The sequence below is a fragment of the Typopeltis vanoorti genome, chromosome 16 (assembly GCF_054136105.1).
Source record: "Typopeltis vanoorti isolate ZY-2024b chromosome 16, IOZ_Tvanoo_1.0, whole genome shotgun sequence".
Classification (NCBI taxonomy): Eukaryota; Metazoa; Arthropoda; class Arachnida; order Uropygi; family Thelyphonidae; genus Typopeltis; species Typopeltis vanoorti.
This window is the reverse complement of record NC_143564.1, coordinates 104,493,431-104,508,386: the sequence shown is the minus strand read 5'-3', so window position 1 is coordinate 104,508,386 and position 14,956 is coordinate 104,493,431. Positions and strand designations below refer to the sequence as shown.

At 35.8% G+C, this 14,956-nt stretch overlaps 1 protein-coding gene across 1 annotated transcript in view; it reads right to left on the bottom strand.

Moving 5' to 3' along the window:
* LOC150098235 (solute carrier family 12 member 2-like) overlaps nt 1-14,026 on the bottom strand; it is a 45,065-nt gene extending 31,039 nt beyond the window's left edge. The window contains exons 1-6 of the mRNA XM_090406284.1: nt 13,966-14,026; nt 13,685-13,780; nt 12,051-12,190; nt 10,652-10,771; nt 7,807-7,918; nt 4,985-5,109 (exon numbers count right to left, since the gene is read on the bottom strand). Of these exons, the coding sequence (XP_090262410.1) occupies nt 4,985-5,109; nt 7,807-7,918; nt 10,652-10,771; nt 12,051-12,190; nt 13,685-13,780; nt 13,966-14,011 (639 nt within the window). The 5' untranslated portion in view covers nt 14,012-14,026. The remainder of the gene's footprint in view (nt 1-4,984; nt 5,110-7,806; nt 7,919-10,651; nt 10,772-12,050; nt 12,191-13,684; nt 13,781-13,965) is intronic.
* Nucleotides 14,027-14,956: the final 930 nt, after the last annotated feature.

Below are 14,956 nucleotides of genomic sequence, written 5' to 3'. Positions count from 1 at the left end.
TTCAATCTACCAAACCCCACGTACTCTTTCTGGCAGAAATTCAAATTTCACCCCCCAGCACTATTTATCTTAACCTTCCAAATTACTCACTCTTCAACAACTTTCGCCCCAAGGGTGGTGTCTGCGCATACATCCGCTCTGACATACGTTGCCAGAGAGCACCCAACCTAGAATCACCCAACTTTGACCTTCTTTGGTTGAAAATATCCCTTCCCCACTCAGTCAAATTCATTTGCTGTCTCTATCGTTCCCCAAACACAACGAACCACTCTGAGCTCTTTAATTTCTTCTCCATAAAAATTGACTTTCTCCAATCCCACCTTCCCAACAGCAAAATTATCCTTCTAGGAGATTTTAATGTCCAAAACACTAGCTGACTTTCCTCCTCCAGTTGTACAGATATTTCAGCATATCTGCCTGCAAGATATGTACAACTGGAGGAGGTCCCCTCCAAATATACAGTGAAAGTAGCGAGTCCCCTGGGTGACCACAGTTTACTGCTCATCTCCTCCCCCACGCAACAACGCACACACAGAAACTCCCATAAAAGAGTAGTTTGTCATTATAACAGTGCCAAGTGATACAGTCTCCGCAACTTCTATGCCACATTCCCATGGTTGGACTATTGCTTCCAACCTTCCAACCCAAACATATTCACAGAACTTATTACCAAAGTCATCCTCACCGCAAGGAAACATACATTCCACACAGTACTCTGAACTGCCATTTCCTAACTAAACCCTGGTTCTCCAAAAGATGTGCCAAGGCTGTACAGATGAAACACCAGACATACCATAACTGGCTGAAATCAAGAACTCATCCTCCTTTAGAGCTTATACCGAAGCCCGAAATAGATGCAAAAAAAACAATCAATGCTTCCAAAACAGAGTTCGAAAGAGCAAAAAGCAGGAAACTAGCAGCCTGTCCAAACGGCAGCCGAGCCGTTTGGTCTCTCGCCAAAGCGATTGGTCGTAACTTCTGCCCAACTCCATTCCGCCCTTATCATACCCAGATGGCTATATTGCATCATCACCCACAAAAAAAGGAAATCTTCTGGCTTCACATTTTGCTTCCAATGCATGCATAACTGATGATGATAAATGTCCCCCAATTATTCCAGACACCCAACATACAATTTTCCCTGTATCTTTTTGCCAGGATGAGATCAGAAAAATACTGTCCAAATTAGACACAAAAAACTCTCCTGGCCCTGATGGCATTCCCCCAATTGTTCTGAAAGTTTGCACAGCTGAACTGACTCCTATCCTATGTCGCCTATATATACACTTTTATTCCACTGGAATCTATCCCACAAACTGGAAATTGGCCTATATTCAGCCCATTGCCAAGAAGGGTAACAAGTCACCGCTAACTACCGCCCTATCTCGCTTACCTCAGTCCTGTCAAAAGTAATGGAAAAAATCAAAAATTCCCAACTCCTACACTACCTTGAAGACACCCACCTAATTAACGACCGCCAGTATGGATTACGTCGCTGCCGATCAACAGGAGATATGCTCACATATATCACCCATATCTGGACAAATGCCATGGAGAAGTTTTGCGAGTCTCAAGTGGTTGCACTTGATATCTCCAAAGCCTTTGACAGGGTCTGGCACAGAGGCTTACTAAGCAAACTACCATCATTCGATCTAACCCAGGACTTCTGTAGTTGGATTGCCAGCTTTCTGTCTGGACACACACACACACACACTGTGTGTGATGAGATGTGAGAGGACAGAACCACAAGGTGCTGTCCTCTCACCAACCCTCTTCCTGCTATATATCAACGACCTACTTCAGTTGAACTCCAACCCAATACACGGTTTTGCAGACGACAGCACACTACACTCTCCTCGCTTTTATTTGATAAACCTTAAACTACACAATTCACCTCAACGTACAGAACATCAACCACCACCACCCTCAATTCCGATCTCCAAGCCTTCCTACAATGGAGTTCGGAAAACCGCATCAATTTCAATGCTAATAAAACCCAGTTCTGTCCTACTTCCCATAAAAAAGAACCATTTTTCCCAGTATCCTTTTTGACGATACCCAAATTTCCAGACAGTTTGAGATCTCTCTCTTCATGGAATTACCCTCACATTAAACCTCTTGTGGCATAAACACATCAAACCCATTGCATCCTCGGCTTCAAAAACTAGGATATTTTTTTCTCAAGACGTTACTTCACCCCTGAACAGTTGTTAACATTATACAAATCACAAATCCGCCCAACTATTGAATACTGCTCCCACATATGGGGCGGGAGTTCCTAAAAGCTCCCTCAAAATGCTGGACTCAACACAGAGGAGAGCAATTAGACTTATTAATGACCCATCTCTTACCAACTCCCCCCCCCCACTTTCACACAAACGTTTGGTTTCTGCAGTATGTATATTCTACAAATATTTCCATGAGAAATGCTCATCTGAAATAACATCAATAATTACTCCACTCAGTACTAAGCTCATTAGAACACTTGCAGCTGCTGCTCAACATCCCTTCACAGTACACCTAGAAACAAACAGAACAAGTTTCTTTTCCTCCTCCTTCATCCCTGCAACCGCTGCACTGTGGAACAGTCTCCCACCTGCTGTGTTTCCCAAGGAACACAATTTACAGTCATTTAAATCAAATGTAAACAAGTTCCTCCTTTCCCAACTCATTATCCATACATGATACTAATGTACTACAGGTTGATCAACCAACCTCATATGTATGGGCACAACATAATAAATAAATAAAACCCTTTTTATTAGAGGTACACAACATCGAAATGCTCCGAAATTATAAATGGCAATAACTTCCCTCCGGATAGATGCAGTTTTGGATTGGATTTATGATATATACAAAAAACATGCCCATAAGATTCAGTTTTCGTTTCAAGCCGATCACAAAATTTGATAAAATGTTTCGAATTGATACGAAAAATAACTCACTAGTTTTTTCTGTACTATATATATATATATATATATATATATATATATATATATATATATATATATATATATATATATATATATATATATAGAGAGAGAGAGAGAGAGAGAGAGAGAGAGAGAGAGAGAGAGAGAGAGCATACATATCAGATTCTCACCTGAAAGATTTTTGAAAAGTGTTGAATCTGCTGACACTCCATAAATTTCTTTGAATGCAGTAAATTTATCACAGATATCATGCTCACTCGAGGCTATAACAGTGGAAATATCGACTATACAATATTCAGTTCAACACTTCCAAACTATTGTATGTAAGCAAAAGAGCTTTGCTTGTGCAATGTGTATATGACCATAATGATACACCACAATACAGTAAAATTCTTATAAAAAAGTCCGAAGTTCAAGACAGGATAAAAAATGATAAATATCATTGAATCCATGGTCGCAAAGTAATTTCAACTGGTAATATATTATTCCCCCCCCCCCGTCTTTTTCTTTCGCCTTTCAGTTATCAAAACAATTTAAAATTATAATAATTCACGTTGGATTTTTGTTGAAATTTAATGAAATTACCTATTTAGAATCACTGTTTCACTGTTAATTTTTTTCAGTTGGATCACTTTAACTGCAAAAATAATAATAAAAAAAAGTATACAGTGCTTTGGTTAACACGGTACTACGGTACTCGTAGTTTCAGTTATCTGTAATGGTAAAAATACAAGGATTGCAATAGTAAAAACGACATTTGTATGACCGTCTGCAGTGATTTCTTTGCTTTTTTTTTTAAGAAACATAATAGCATAAAATCCTTTATTGTGCAATACATGGCGCTTGTTTTCCCGAATTTGTAAAACTTCTTTATAAAGTAAACAAATGAAGACTATTTTCAAAATCAAAATAGCTGAATTGCAGGGGAATTCTCTTATTAAACCCAAAGCAACTTTTAGAAAGTTAAATTCATATACACTTCTCCTCAACAGAAAGTATCAAATGCCCATCATATACATATTGCTTATTACTCCGGGTATTAAATCCATTCCAAATAATATATATACACAATGACCTGCACGAGAGGAATAGGTGAGAAGTACCATCTGTAGGGCATGCGCACATCTGCAGTATCTGTAAAGATGACAGTGACCTTAACGGGTGTGTCAGAGATAGTTCTACCAGACCTCTTTAATCCTATATGCACAATGTCTTATAGCTATCAATTGCATGTTTTCTTCTGTCCAGTTTTCGGGATGAAAAACCCTAGTTTCCAGCAGGAAAATCCTTCACCTCCATATTTGACCAGCTAACCAACTATCAAGTGAAAAGCCCTACCAAAAGGTTCTTTGCTTCTTAGATGGGGTCAGACAACCATTTAGGCTTTGTCGAAATCGAACTGAGCTACAGAAGTTACTTTTTTTCTTTGATATCTCTTCTTCAATACACATTCGTTTAACTTATCAGGAATTTATCTAGATTGCATTTTTCATTTCAGTTTTCAAAAGTAGCAGTTGTCATAAAAATATTTCCACTTTTAATACTGTTCAGTTCTCTTTCTTAATTTTTCAGTGTGAATTAATATTTTTATATTTTAACAAGATGATTCTAATGACTATAATCTGCTCAAAGTCATAAATCATATCCTTCCTGATGTAACGTTTCTACAACTTTATGGAATGTTATTAACGGAAAGGAAAAACAGTAAGGGTACGATTTTGGTTCCTTGAAGGTTATTTTAGTCAGTGCCATTGACAGTTTCATTTCATTGACGATATTACAATATTTTGTGTGGTTCTTATTCTGTAGTAATTTTAGTCATTTATCAAACAACAAATTTATCAAACCTTTCTTTCATACTACAAACTTCGAATTTCTAAAATAAAGTATTATTTTCATAATAGTTAAATATATTTCACAAAATAATACAAACTTATATAATATATTTCTATGGTATATAATTAATAATTACGCAGAGAAATACTTTCAAAGATTACGATTTTAAAGAAGACCAAAAATACCAATGAGAATGCCATTTGATCTACGTTTACCTTTAAGTCTCCAGAAATGTTAGCTCCTGCTAAAATTCCAGTGACTGAAGGGAAAAATACCGAAAATACACTGAAGAAAGATTCACTTCTGAAGTCCGGACCAAGATTTTGAGCCCCTACTTCGGCTGAAATGAAAACCTTAATGCAGATAAACGATTAGTTATAAAACCACATTCATTAACAAACAAGTAATGAAATGATCGGAAATAGTCATAATCTTATTAGCATTCTTGCATTGATCTTCATTATCACAATAGAATTCACAGTTGTTTTTATCATGTGCTATTGAAGACACATAGTACTGTTTTGTCTAATTGTTCAACTAAATTGTTCAATTCAATTTAAAATTGAATTCAGGGAATTAAATTGAACGGAGTTACTTTTTTATATAATTTTGAAATGTTTCCTCTCTTTAAATTTTACCTCTGTAAACGGGCCAGTTGAAACGCGAACTGAGAAAGATTCGACAGTTTTCTTATAAATATCAATAATAAATCCACCCGAGTTTATTACTGTTTACTATTTATTACTATTTCTTAATTATTATTTATTCATTATATTATTTATATAAAGACAAGATGAATTATTAACTATAACAGTCATTTCTGAGCCTTCGTAGCTCATCTGGTATAGAGAACCCTTTAGTTGGAAAGACCAGGGTCTTTCGACCTGAGTCAGATCTTTCAATTCGACCTGAGTTTGAATTCCGTGAGGAACCTTTATCATATCTTTTGAATCAAATGGTGAGTTAGCCGGTCTCATACAGAGGTAGAAGGTTTTCCCTCTTCCCGAAACTCGGGTTTTTCGTCCTTCTTAACAGAGAAACAGACCCCATGAACATACAAATCTACAGCCATGATGCAGCAGAGGAGCGACGTGCTGACTGCATTACTTCTCCTGGTAGAGTCTCCTGATTAGGGGTTACGAGACTCTACCCGTCCTAAGGGACGGATGGGTTGAAAAAGAACAGTAATTGCCAATGCAAACACTCAACAAACTCAAACCCATCTACAGCTGCAAATTGCAAAAAGGAATCGGGCTCGAATATTTAGAGTGATTCAGAATTGATACCATGGAACTCAAACCATGAACCATCGGCCTGTTTAGTTTCTCCATCTTGTGTGATAAATAAAAAAATAAAAATAAATAATAAATAAAAAAATAACTTTTCAGAAAAAATTCTGACATTGCAGTATGATGATAGCTAAACTTTAATTACAAAGAAATAGAAAAATGTTCCACATATCTTTAATAGGATTGGAAATCTGAACTGATTTTCCTAACTAAAGGGTGCATATAATTCTAGATTGAGCCACAGAGATGTTGATTCGAGTAGGGTGTTTAACGTGTGCATATTATGTAAGAAATGACTTTCTGTAAAAATTTCTTCATAAAAAATGAACAGGAGAAAATTTTCACAGCGGTATACATTCAGTGGTCAGTTTATTAGTTACATCGTCATCACTCATGAAATCCACTCTGCTTCGTCAGAAACAATGTTATGTCCATTGTAGGCCATATAAAGCATGCAATACCGAGAAATTTGTGCGTGCGTGTGTGTGTGTGTGTGTGTGTGTGTGTGTGTGTGTGTGTGTGTGTGTGTGTGTGTGTGTGTGTGTGTGTGTGTGTGTGTGTGTGTGTGTGTGTGTGTGTGTGTGCGTGCGTGCGTGCGTGTGTGTGTGTGTGTGTGTGTGTGTGTGTGTGTGTGTGTGTGTGTGTGTGTGTGTGTGTGTGTGTGTGTGTGTGTGTGTGTGTGTGTGTGTGTGTGTGTGTGTGTTTGCTCGTGCGCAATTCATTTATGGCAGTGGGATAACAGTACAAACTAAGTAGATGCAGCAGCCAGTCTTGCCTTTGCTAAGGTGTTCATTCAATCGATTGATCCGTTTTGATTGATTGCGCTTTTTGTAGCCTTCCATCAGTCTATCACATCAACAAGTTGCATTAAGACACAGGAGTTCACACATCCCAAAGCATATTGGAGCACAAAATACTTATTAGAAATGAAATATATCAGCAACTTCACCGTGTTGTGCCACTCCTAGCTAAAAACAAGCAATATCAGTACGCTGCTCACTGGAAACACCTGCTTCACCAGTGGGAATAATTTTTCGTTCCTCAGAACAAAGGCAAACTGGCTCCATGAACACACACAGATCTAAGAAAAAAAGTACTTACTAAGTGATGCAGCAGAGGAGTGACGTGCCGGTTGCATTAAATTCTTGTTATAATTGCTCATGCTAATGCTAGATTCAGACAGCAGCAGCAGCATGAAGCTATAGGGCAGGTAGCAACACTGCAAGTGGTATGATATGAAAGTGAATTGAGATCTGGCTCAATTCATAGGACCCACTGATAGAGGTTGAGATACTTTTGAATGATACAGACTCAACTCATGAAAATCGTTGCTAACTAGGTACATTTTCATACTGATAGTTTATCCATCTGGTAACGGTTACTTTCAGCAAGGTATATGTCCTGTCACATGGCACAGATTCGTCAAAAATGGTTCCAACAGCAAACAGGGTGAGAACTGAGGATATCAACCCAATTGTGAATCTCTGGGATAAGGTGAAGCTTTTATAACAGGAATCCCCAGTCTCATATAATTGAGCGTGCATTGTTTAGCATCACTGTGGAATACGTTCGACACCTTTTACTGTCATGTCTGTGCCACGCCGAATTGAAAACTATCCCGATAACTAAATATGATGCTCGCTATTTGGTAGGTACACCTACTCAACTCGTTATTCAGTTTATTTTCTTGGAATTAGTTTTCAAAAGCGTGAAATGTTGAAAAAAGAGAAATGTTGAAATTTACTTACCATCCCACCCGACAAATCCTTTAGCTTTTTGGTCCGGTGTGGGATTGAGGCAGGCTCCCACAAAATAGTCCATTAGAGCAACAAGCAACAAAAAAAGAAGTATTATTTGGGCCTGAAACAAACATAAACTCAAATAAAATCAGTCGCTTATACAAATTCTATTGCGTATAAGTTGCTCGCAATATTGTCAGTAACTTCTAATACTGTATTATTTTAAAAAATATAAAGAGAAATTCCAGAAATATAAATGAATTGGGTCGAATGCAACGTTTTCATACATAAAATATGTCTCATACTATCTTTAAAACGGCGGAATGCTAATATTTTTATCAATAAGGATTCAATCACTTCGTATTGAGAGAAAATCCGAAGGCCACTATGCCATCTCTAGAGAACTTCCCGTGTCGCTCTGACCAAAGTAAAGATGATAAAGACCAGAGTGACATTCTAGGCAGCATATTAATCTAAAAAATTCTTTGCTGAGACAATTCATCGAAAGACAATTAACGAACAAGAAATTTCATCGAAAGATAATTGAAATTAACTGAAAAGGAATTCCCCCTAAAGAGAGTTTCATCAAAATATCACAAAATAAAACAAATAATCGAAAAATGACTTGAAAGGCAATTGTTTCAAAATATTGACTGATTAAAACTTAATATAAGAAACTATACAGGAGCTTGTTAATATAAAAAACCTTTGCATCAGATGAAGACCAGCATAACGTCGGTATAGCACGAAATCGTGCAAAAAAAAAAAAATCGAATTTAGAACTGGATGATGCGATGGCGTACTAAATGTCAAAAAAAAAAAAAAAAAAAAAAAAAAATTGCAGTATTATTTTCCCGGCGGATTATGAACAGTTATTAAATTTTACAGAAGTATTAAAATTTTTCTTGGAAATCGAACGAATATCGAAAAGTCTTATAGGTTTACAGTGAAAAATAGGTGACAATCCTATTATATTTGTGCATAAAGAGGACAGGTTCAGTATCGCTATGAAATGCATAATAAATAACGCAGGTCGAATCGCAATTTTTGCGATTCGACCTGCGCTATTTATTTTCATTGTCGATAATGCTTCTAATTATCGACAATGAAATTACACCAATTTCATTGTCGAATACTGTCCCACGTTGTAAATTGGACAGGGAAAGTTGTACTCCGCAATTCTCAGTGCATAGAAACCCACCGTTTGGTAAAAGCAAGCGATTTTAACTTAGTTTTATGCACTAAATTACAAAAATAACGTCTGTTATTTCACATCCAAAGTGTGCTTATCTTTTCTTTAGCAAAAGTCAGATTGCTGCTTTGAATTACGGCACATATCATACAACAGTATGTGTCATTCCAATGAGGTAGTTTTGCTAATGTGTCTTGATCTAATCACTTAAACGAGTAATAGAACTTACAGATGTGCTCTAAGTACTAGCTTTAAGCCCATGTGTTTAAGTATTGTATTTTTTTATGTGCAGGTGTTATGCAGGCTCATTTTGCTGTACCTGTGTGCAAAGTGATATTAAAATATGAAAAACAGGCATTTACTACAGTGATCAAGAAACCATATCCGATTCTGATCACCCACTATGAATTTGTAAATTGAGAGATAAGGACTAGACTTTGGTTCCTCAAGTATGATGGAACGTGTATGCCGTTTATCAAGATGCTTAAAGGGCACATGATAGTCAATGCTAATTACTATTGGAAAGAGCTAGCAGACCATGCAAGTAACAAACATATCCGGCTTTTTCTCATAATATGACTTTTAATATACGTTTCCAATTCCTAAACCACCTAAAACATTGTGGATGAAGCTGAAAATAGACCTCGTGATTTCGTGGATCGGATCTAGATTTTAGCCCATAGTTAGGAGAACACTTCATTTGACCAACTCAAACAGAATTGAATGATTTTGTGAGAAATCTGAATCTTATTAAAACTCTGAGGATGGAGACTCTTCAAAAAGGTCACGATGTAATCGTTTCGAAAACTTCAGCAGAATTTGGAATTATTTCTTTTTTTATGAGGGATGAGAATGTGTGTTGAAACAATGTTAATGGATTATTAGAAGCATTAGAGAAAAATCCCATTCTGATGATTCATCAAACTTAGTTTGGAAGCGGTGCGGAAACAGAAATAAATATCCCTCTATGATTGTGCACTCCATATAAAAGAATTATGTGAAATATATCGTTTTGTTTTTACATTAACTACGATAAATATAGGTAGAATGGAAGTATTTACGAAATACGGATGCTTTTATAGGCTCTTGGAAAAGTCTTGCTGAAGATAGCACCTGTGGGCGGAGGAGAGGCGTTTCTCGCCCTTCCTTGTGAAGAACCAAACAAGTTCACCGGTCTACATAAAACTCCACTTGAGGAAAAGTTTCGTTCAGGCTTTAAAACTTGTTATATTCTGTTATGAGAAAGTCAACAAAAGGCAGAGTTTCCGGCAGTAGCGTTCCATAATTTATTGGGTATTTTCAAGACAAGCTGGTTAAATATCGATTTTTATACGAACTTGTCTAATATCAATGTAAATCACAACATACTCAGCATCGAAAACTAGATCAGCAACTTCGCTATCAAGCGTATATACACACAAATTACAGAATAAAAATCTAAAATGGAGCAAAAAATATTAAAAACGCTTGATGGCGGTGCCTACTTAAGTTTCTTTGACAATAATAAAATAATATCTCAAGAGAAAACAATCTATTTTGGTGAACTTTTTTGCTTGGTGAATTTTTTTTTTTTTCGATGACTTGCCTTATCAAATGAATTGTTGTTCGATGAAGTGTTTTCGATAAATGAAACCATAAAATTCAGATTATAATAGTTCTCACCTTGTTTTCGAAGGCCATACCAACACCTGTAATTGCTGTCATCAGCACAAGAAAACAAATTCCTGACACTCTCACATCGTTGGTGTCACTTGGGTATTCGACGATTCCACTGTCGAAAGTCTAATAGAAAAGAAAATAACAATTACATTTTGTCTTGTTTAAATTAAGTGTTGGATGAACACACACACACACACACACACACACACACACACGGGCGCGAATAATTTCATTTACTAAAAACAGCTATAAAGCTATCCCACATTCGTACCGTGGTAGTCTAACGGTTAGATAATCTGGAAACCAAACAGTAATTTTTAAAGCAATTTCAACTCTCCAGTGAACATAGTTAAAAATAAGGCGAGTATATTTACATATATAAAATGCGTGATCATTAAAACAGACTTTATAAGTACTACAGTAATGGATTTTGACACTAAAGTTATTATTAAAAAATCATCTAAAAAATACTCTATACTGCATGTAAAAAAATCTAGCACTTTTAATGGGATTAGGAAAAATGAAACATATCTTCCTTTTTACACTTTTATTTTGTGTATTATGGGTGGCTCAGTGGCTAACGCCCATCCCATCTTACACTATGTAATAGGTCCAGATCCAGTAAGTTTACAAGAAAGTTTTGGCTTCTTGTAAACTTAATTAATTTGAATATAGTCAGCAATATTAGTGAGTGAATGTTTTCTCTGATTGGTTTTTATCTGTTTTGCCAGAGTAGGCGAATTTCGGTGAGGAAAGCCCTTTGTACCTTCGTATTAAACAAGATAACTCACCTTGTTGAAATGTCTTTATAAATGTTCTTCAGGTCCTAGATTGGATTCAAATTCAGAGCTTTCTAATGAATCCGCATTCTTACTATACAACCGTACTACCGACGTGCCCAGTAGATTTAAAAAAAAAAAAAAATTGTCACTCCCAAGAAAGGTTGTTAACCTATACTACCGTGAGTGAACTGTGGTTTTTAAAATTTATTTTATTTTATTTATTTATTTTTACATAATCCGATAGCCTTGCTTTAGAAACCCAACATGAAACGTTTTCAGCCTCTTCAGGCCTCCAGTAAGGGGGGGGGGGTGTTTCACTTCAATGAAATTCATCTTCCACCTAAGGACAATCCCAAACATCGATGCCCAAGGTGGGATTCCTACCTTCAGCCTATTTTTTAGAGAGTGAACAGCTGTCTATTCGACCACCCAGACTGCCGAATCTGTGGATGATACAGACAAAATGAAAGTTTTATTCTTGGCCAAAACAGTTCCTACGATATACTGTTAGTCTAGTTAATATTATTCAACAAGTATAATTTGTCAAAGCATTAGGAAAGCACATAAAAGAATTAGTCCTCTACCCCTCCCCCAGAAAGAGAGAGAGAGAGAATCTTTACCCGTAATAAGTCTCTGACGGTTTCCGCCGCTCCTACTATATACATGGATACAGCTACCGCATTGGCAAAAGAGAATATAATACCAATAGCACCACCACATTCAGGGCCAAGGCTTCTGGATATCATATAATAAGCACCACCTGCGAAGAATTAGAAAGAATGTGATAAGCAATAACTAACTTGTTTTGATTCCGTGAAGATTAATATAGAATTATATAGTTATAAAATAAATACCATTAAAATGGCATGAGCGTTAAATATCAATGATATTTTTAAACAAGAATAAGGTAATCTCATGTGGGTTAGCCGTAGTGCTACCTCACATGATGCTTTTGCTTACAGATTATAGAAGACAAGTCCATCAAAACTTTTGTAATATATTAAAGTAGGATGTCACAGAAATAGCCTCTAGTAGAGTCGGCGTACTCTTTGCTTGCTAATCATACTAATAACAAAGCTATTTCATTTCGAAGTAACTTAGAACACGAGGCTTTAAACAAAAAAAAAAAGAAAAGAAAAGAAAAGAAAAGAAAAGAAAATTTTCACGAATGAAAGGGTACTTGCCAGTGGGTTGTCCTTCTTGGTGAAAGTGCGATAGTTCGTTGCAGGAGTTATTGTGAATAGATTGTTACTCTGAAGGATTGAAGGAAAAAAGGTGGATTGAGAAAAGGCACCAAAACCTGATAATGATCTGAGATGTTTCCATTATCAACCTTCCCCATCTCTTCTTTCCCACTCTGCCTATTACCTATTTATTTTTCCATTTCTTAATTATTCAGATTAGTAGCCTTCTATATAGATTGTTAGTGTCAAAGAAATCCCTCCGTGCACTAACAAAGACATCAATCCACAGGTAAGTTCCCTTTCATTTATGTAACTTTCAAACGGAAATGTATTTGTTATGACAGACTACATTGAAATAAAATATCTTTGCTATTAGTATAATTAAAATATTACTTGAAATTCCGATTCGAACGAATATTTTAAAATAATTAATCTACTTCCGAATTTCTTTACTTAATTGATTTATCCGCGTTTAGATTTCTCCTTGAAGAAACCCTTTGAGATCGTCGAAGTCATCATTCAGTCCTCTTGACTCGTTCCCTTCATTTAACAGAATGCTAATTCATAAAAGTTAATATTCTGTTACAGGTTGGAGACTAACGAAGAAAGCTATTGTATTATTCAAATTATTTAATTAAAATGCTAAGGTACAAAATGATAAATTTAACGAAATGCTAAAACGTGTGTTACCCTTTTGAGATTAGATATTGTTCATATATGATGGATTGCGTGCCAGCAGTAACCTGCTTTCTTTTAAAAAGAGATTTTTTTCTCTTCCTTTCGATATAAATAACATGTATAGCAGTAGTATATGACACCATAACTGTCCAAAAATTTACTAGTCTTTCTTTCTCGTTGAATTATAATGTAAAGGGGATTTGCAAGGTCTTTTGGAATTATAACTCGAAAACTACTCAATACCATTGATTTCTGATCATAAATTACTTTTAAATCGTCTCTCTTTATAACAGAGTCCTATAAATACGGCGAAAATATTTATCTGTTTTAAATATGAATTTAAATCAGTTAATTCTTGTAGAGACTATTTTTAATGAAAAAAAAAAGCTTACCTCCTCTTACTTCTCCATTGGTACAAATAGCAGACATAGAGAGGGTTGTAAGAACTGTCACAACAGATGCGAGTAAAACAACAAGGATTGCTAAACCTAAAAATAAAGTATAAACTTTTTGCTACTAATGCCACTCAAAGAGAAAGTATATATGGATAACTTCTTATTTTAATTTTCAAGAAAAACAATTTTGTTGTAATACTGACATTTTATTACTTGTATCAAAATTTAATATTATATTTAGAACTGAAGAAAATGAATAAAGCTAATTTGCTTCTTACCCATTCCAGCTTGTCCTGTCATCCACCCCATCCGCAGGAACAACATCACTCCCCAGATATTTAATAAGCATCTCATCTGTCAGCGGAAATATTCAAATGTTAATGTGAATACATTGCATAACTAGAGCTTACAAGCCCAGATACTTTTAAACATATAGTTATTATTAATTATGAAACTGCTGCTAATTAACTAAGATGAGAAGTGAGTTATCTCGTTCTTTTTAAGCAGTTTTAATCGAGGAATCTCGGCGTTTTTTTTTTTTAAACGAAACATCCATACCTGCCGGTGAACACACGCTATTAAGCATCCCAACCCAAGATGAAATGAGTATCAAAAATGTGAAAGTTATTGCTTCCAATGGCTAGTCTGCCACATGCTGCTAACTTCACGTATTAGTGTTTACCTGGGGTGTCTTAATCAAGGAAACAGCCTTTATTATTTATTTATTAGCATCGAGCACAAGTAGTTTCTGAATTTATAGCAAATTAGTATGTTTTGTGTGTGGAGGGGAGGAGCAGATGAGTAAGCAATAGAAATGTGACTATAGCATTGCAAGGGAACATAAACACAATACAGATGTGGTCATATCTTTGCAATTTCATATTTTCAACAACAAGTCAAGGTATTTTAACTTTCACACAATATTAGCAAATATTATAAATTAAACATACCAAGAAATTATATGCTTGGTTTCATTGACGCACCCGGGGAGGGAGAAAAGGGGCCTTGGCCCCCAAAAGAAAAAGGAAAAAACACTAGAAAAATTTCCAAAAATCTTTTTTTAATTAAAATTCATTTTTTTTTATAAATTTATGTTTTGTCGTGTCTTCGATTTCTATGCTACTTATGAATTAGCGGTCATATAAGGTGGGAATACCCTATAGCTCTCGGGAATCCTAGTCGCTGTAAACGCAAGGCGAACGAAGTAGTGCTCGTGCACAACTTCGTTTGCGCGAGCCGAGCCAGAGGAGATCACGGGTATCATGTATT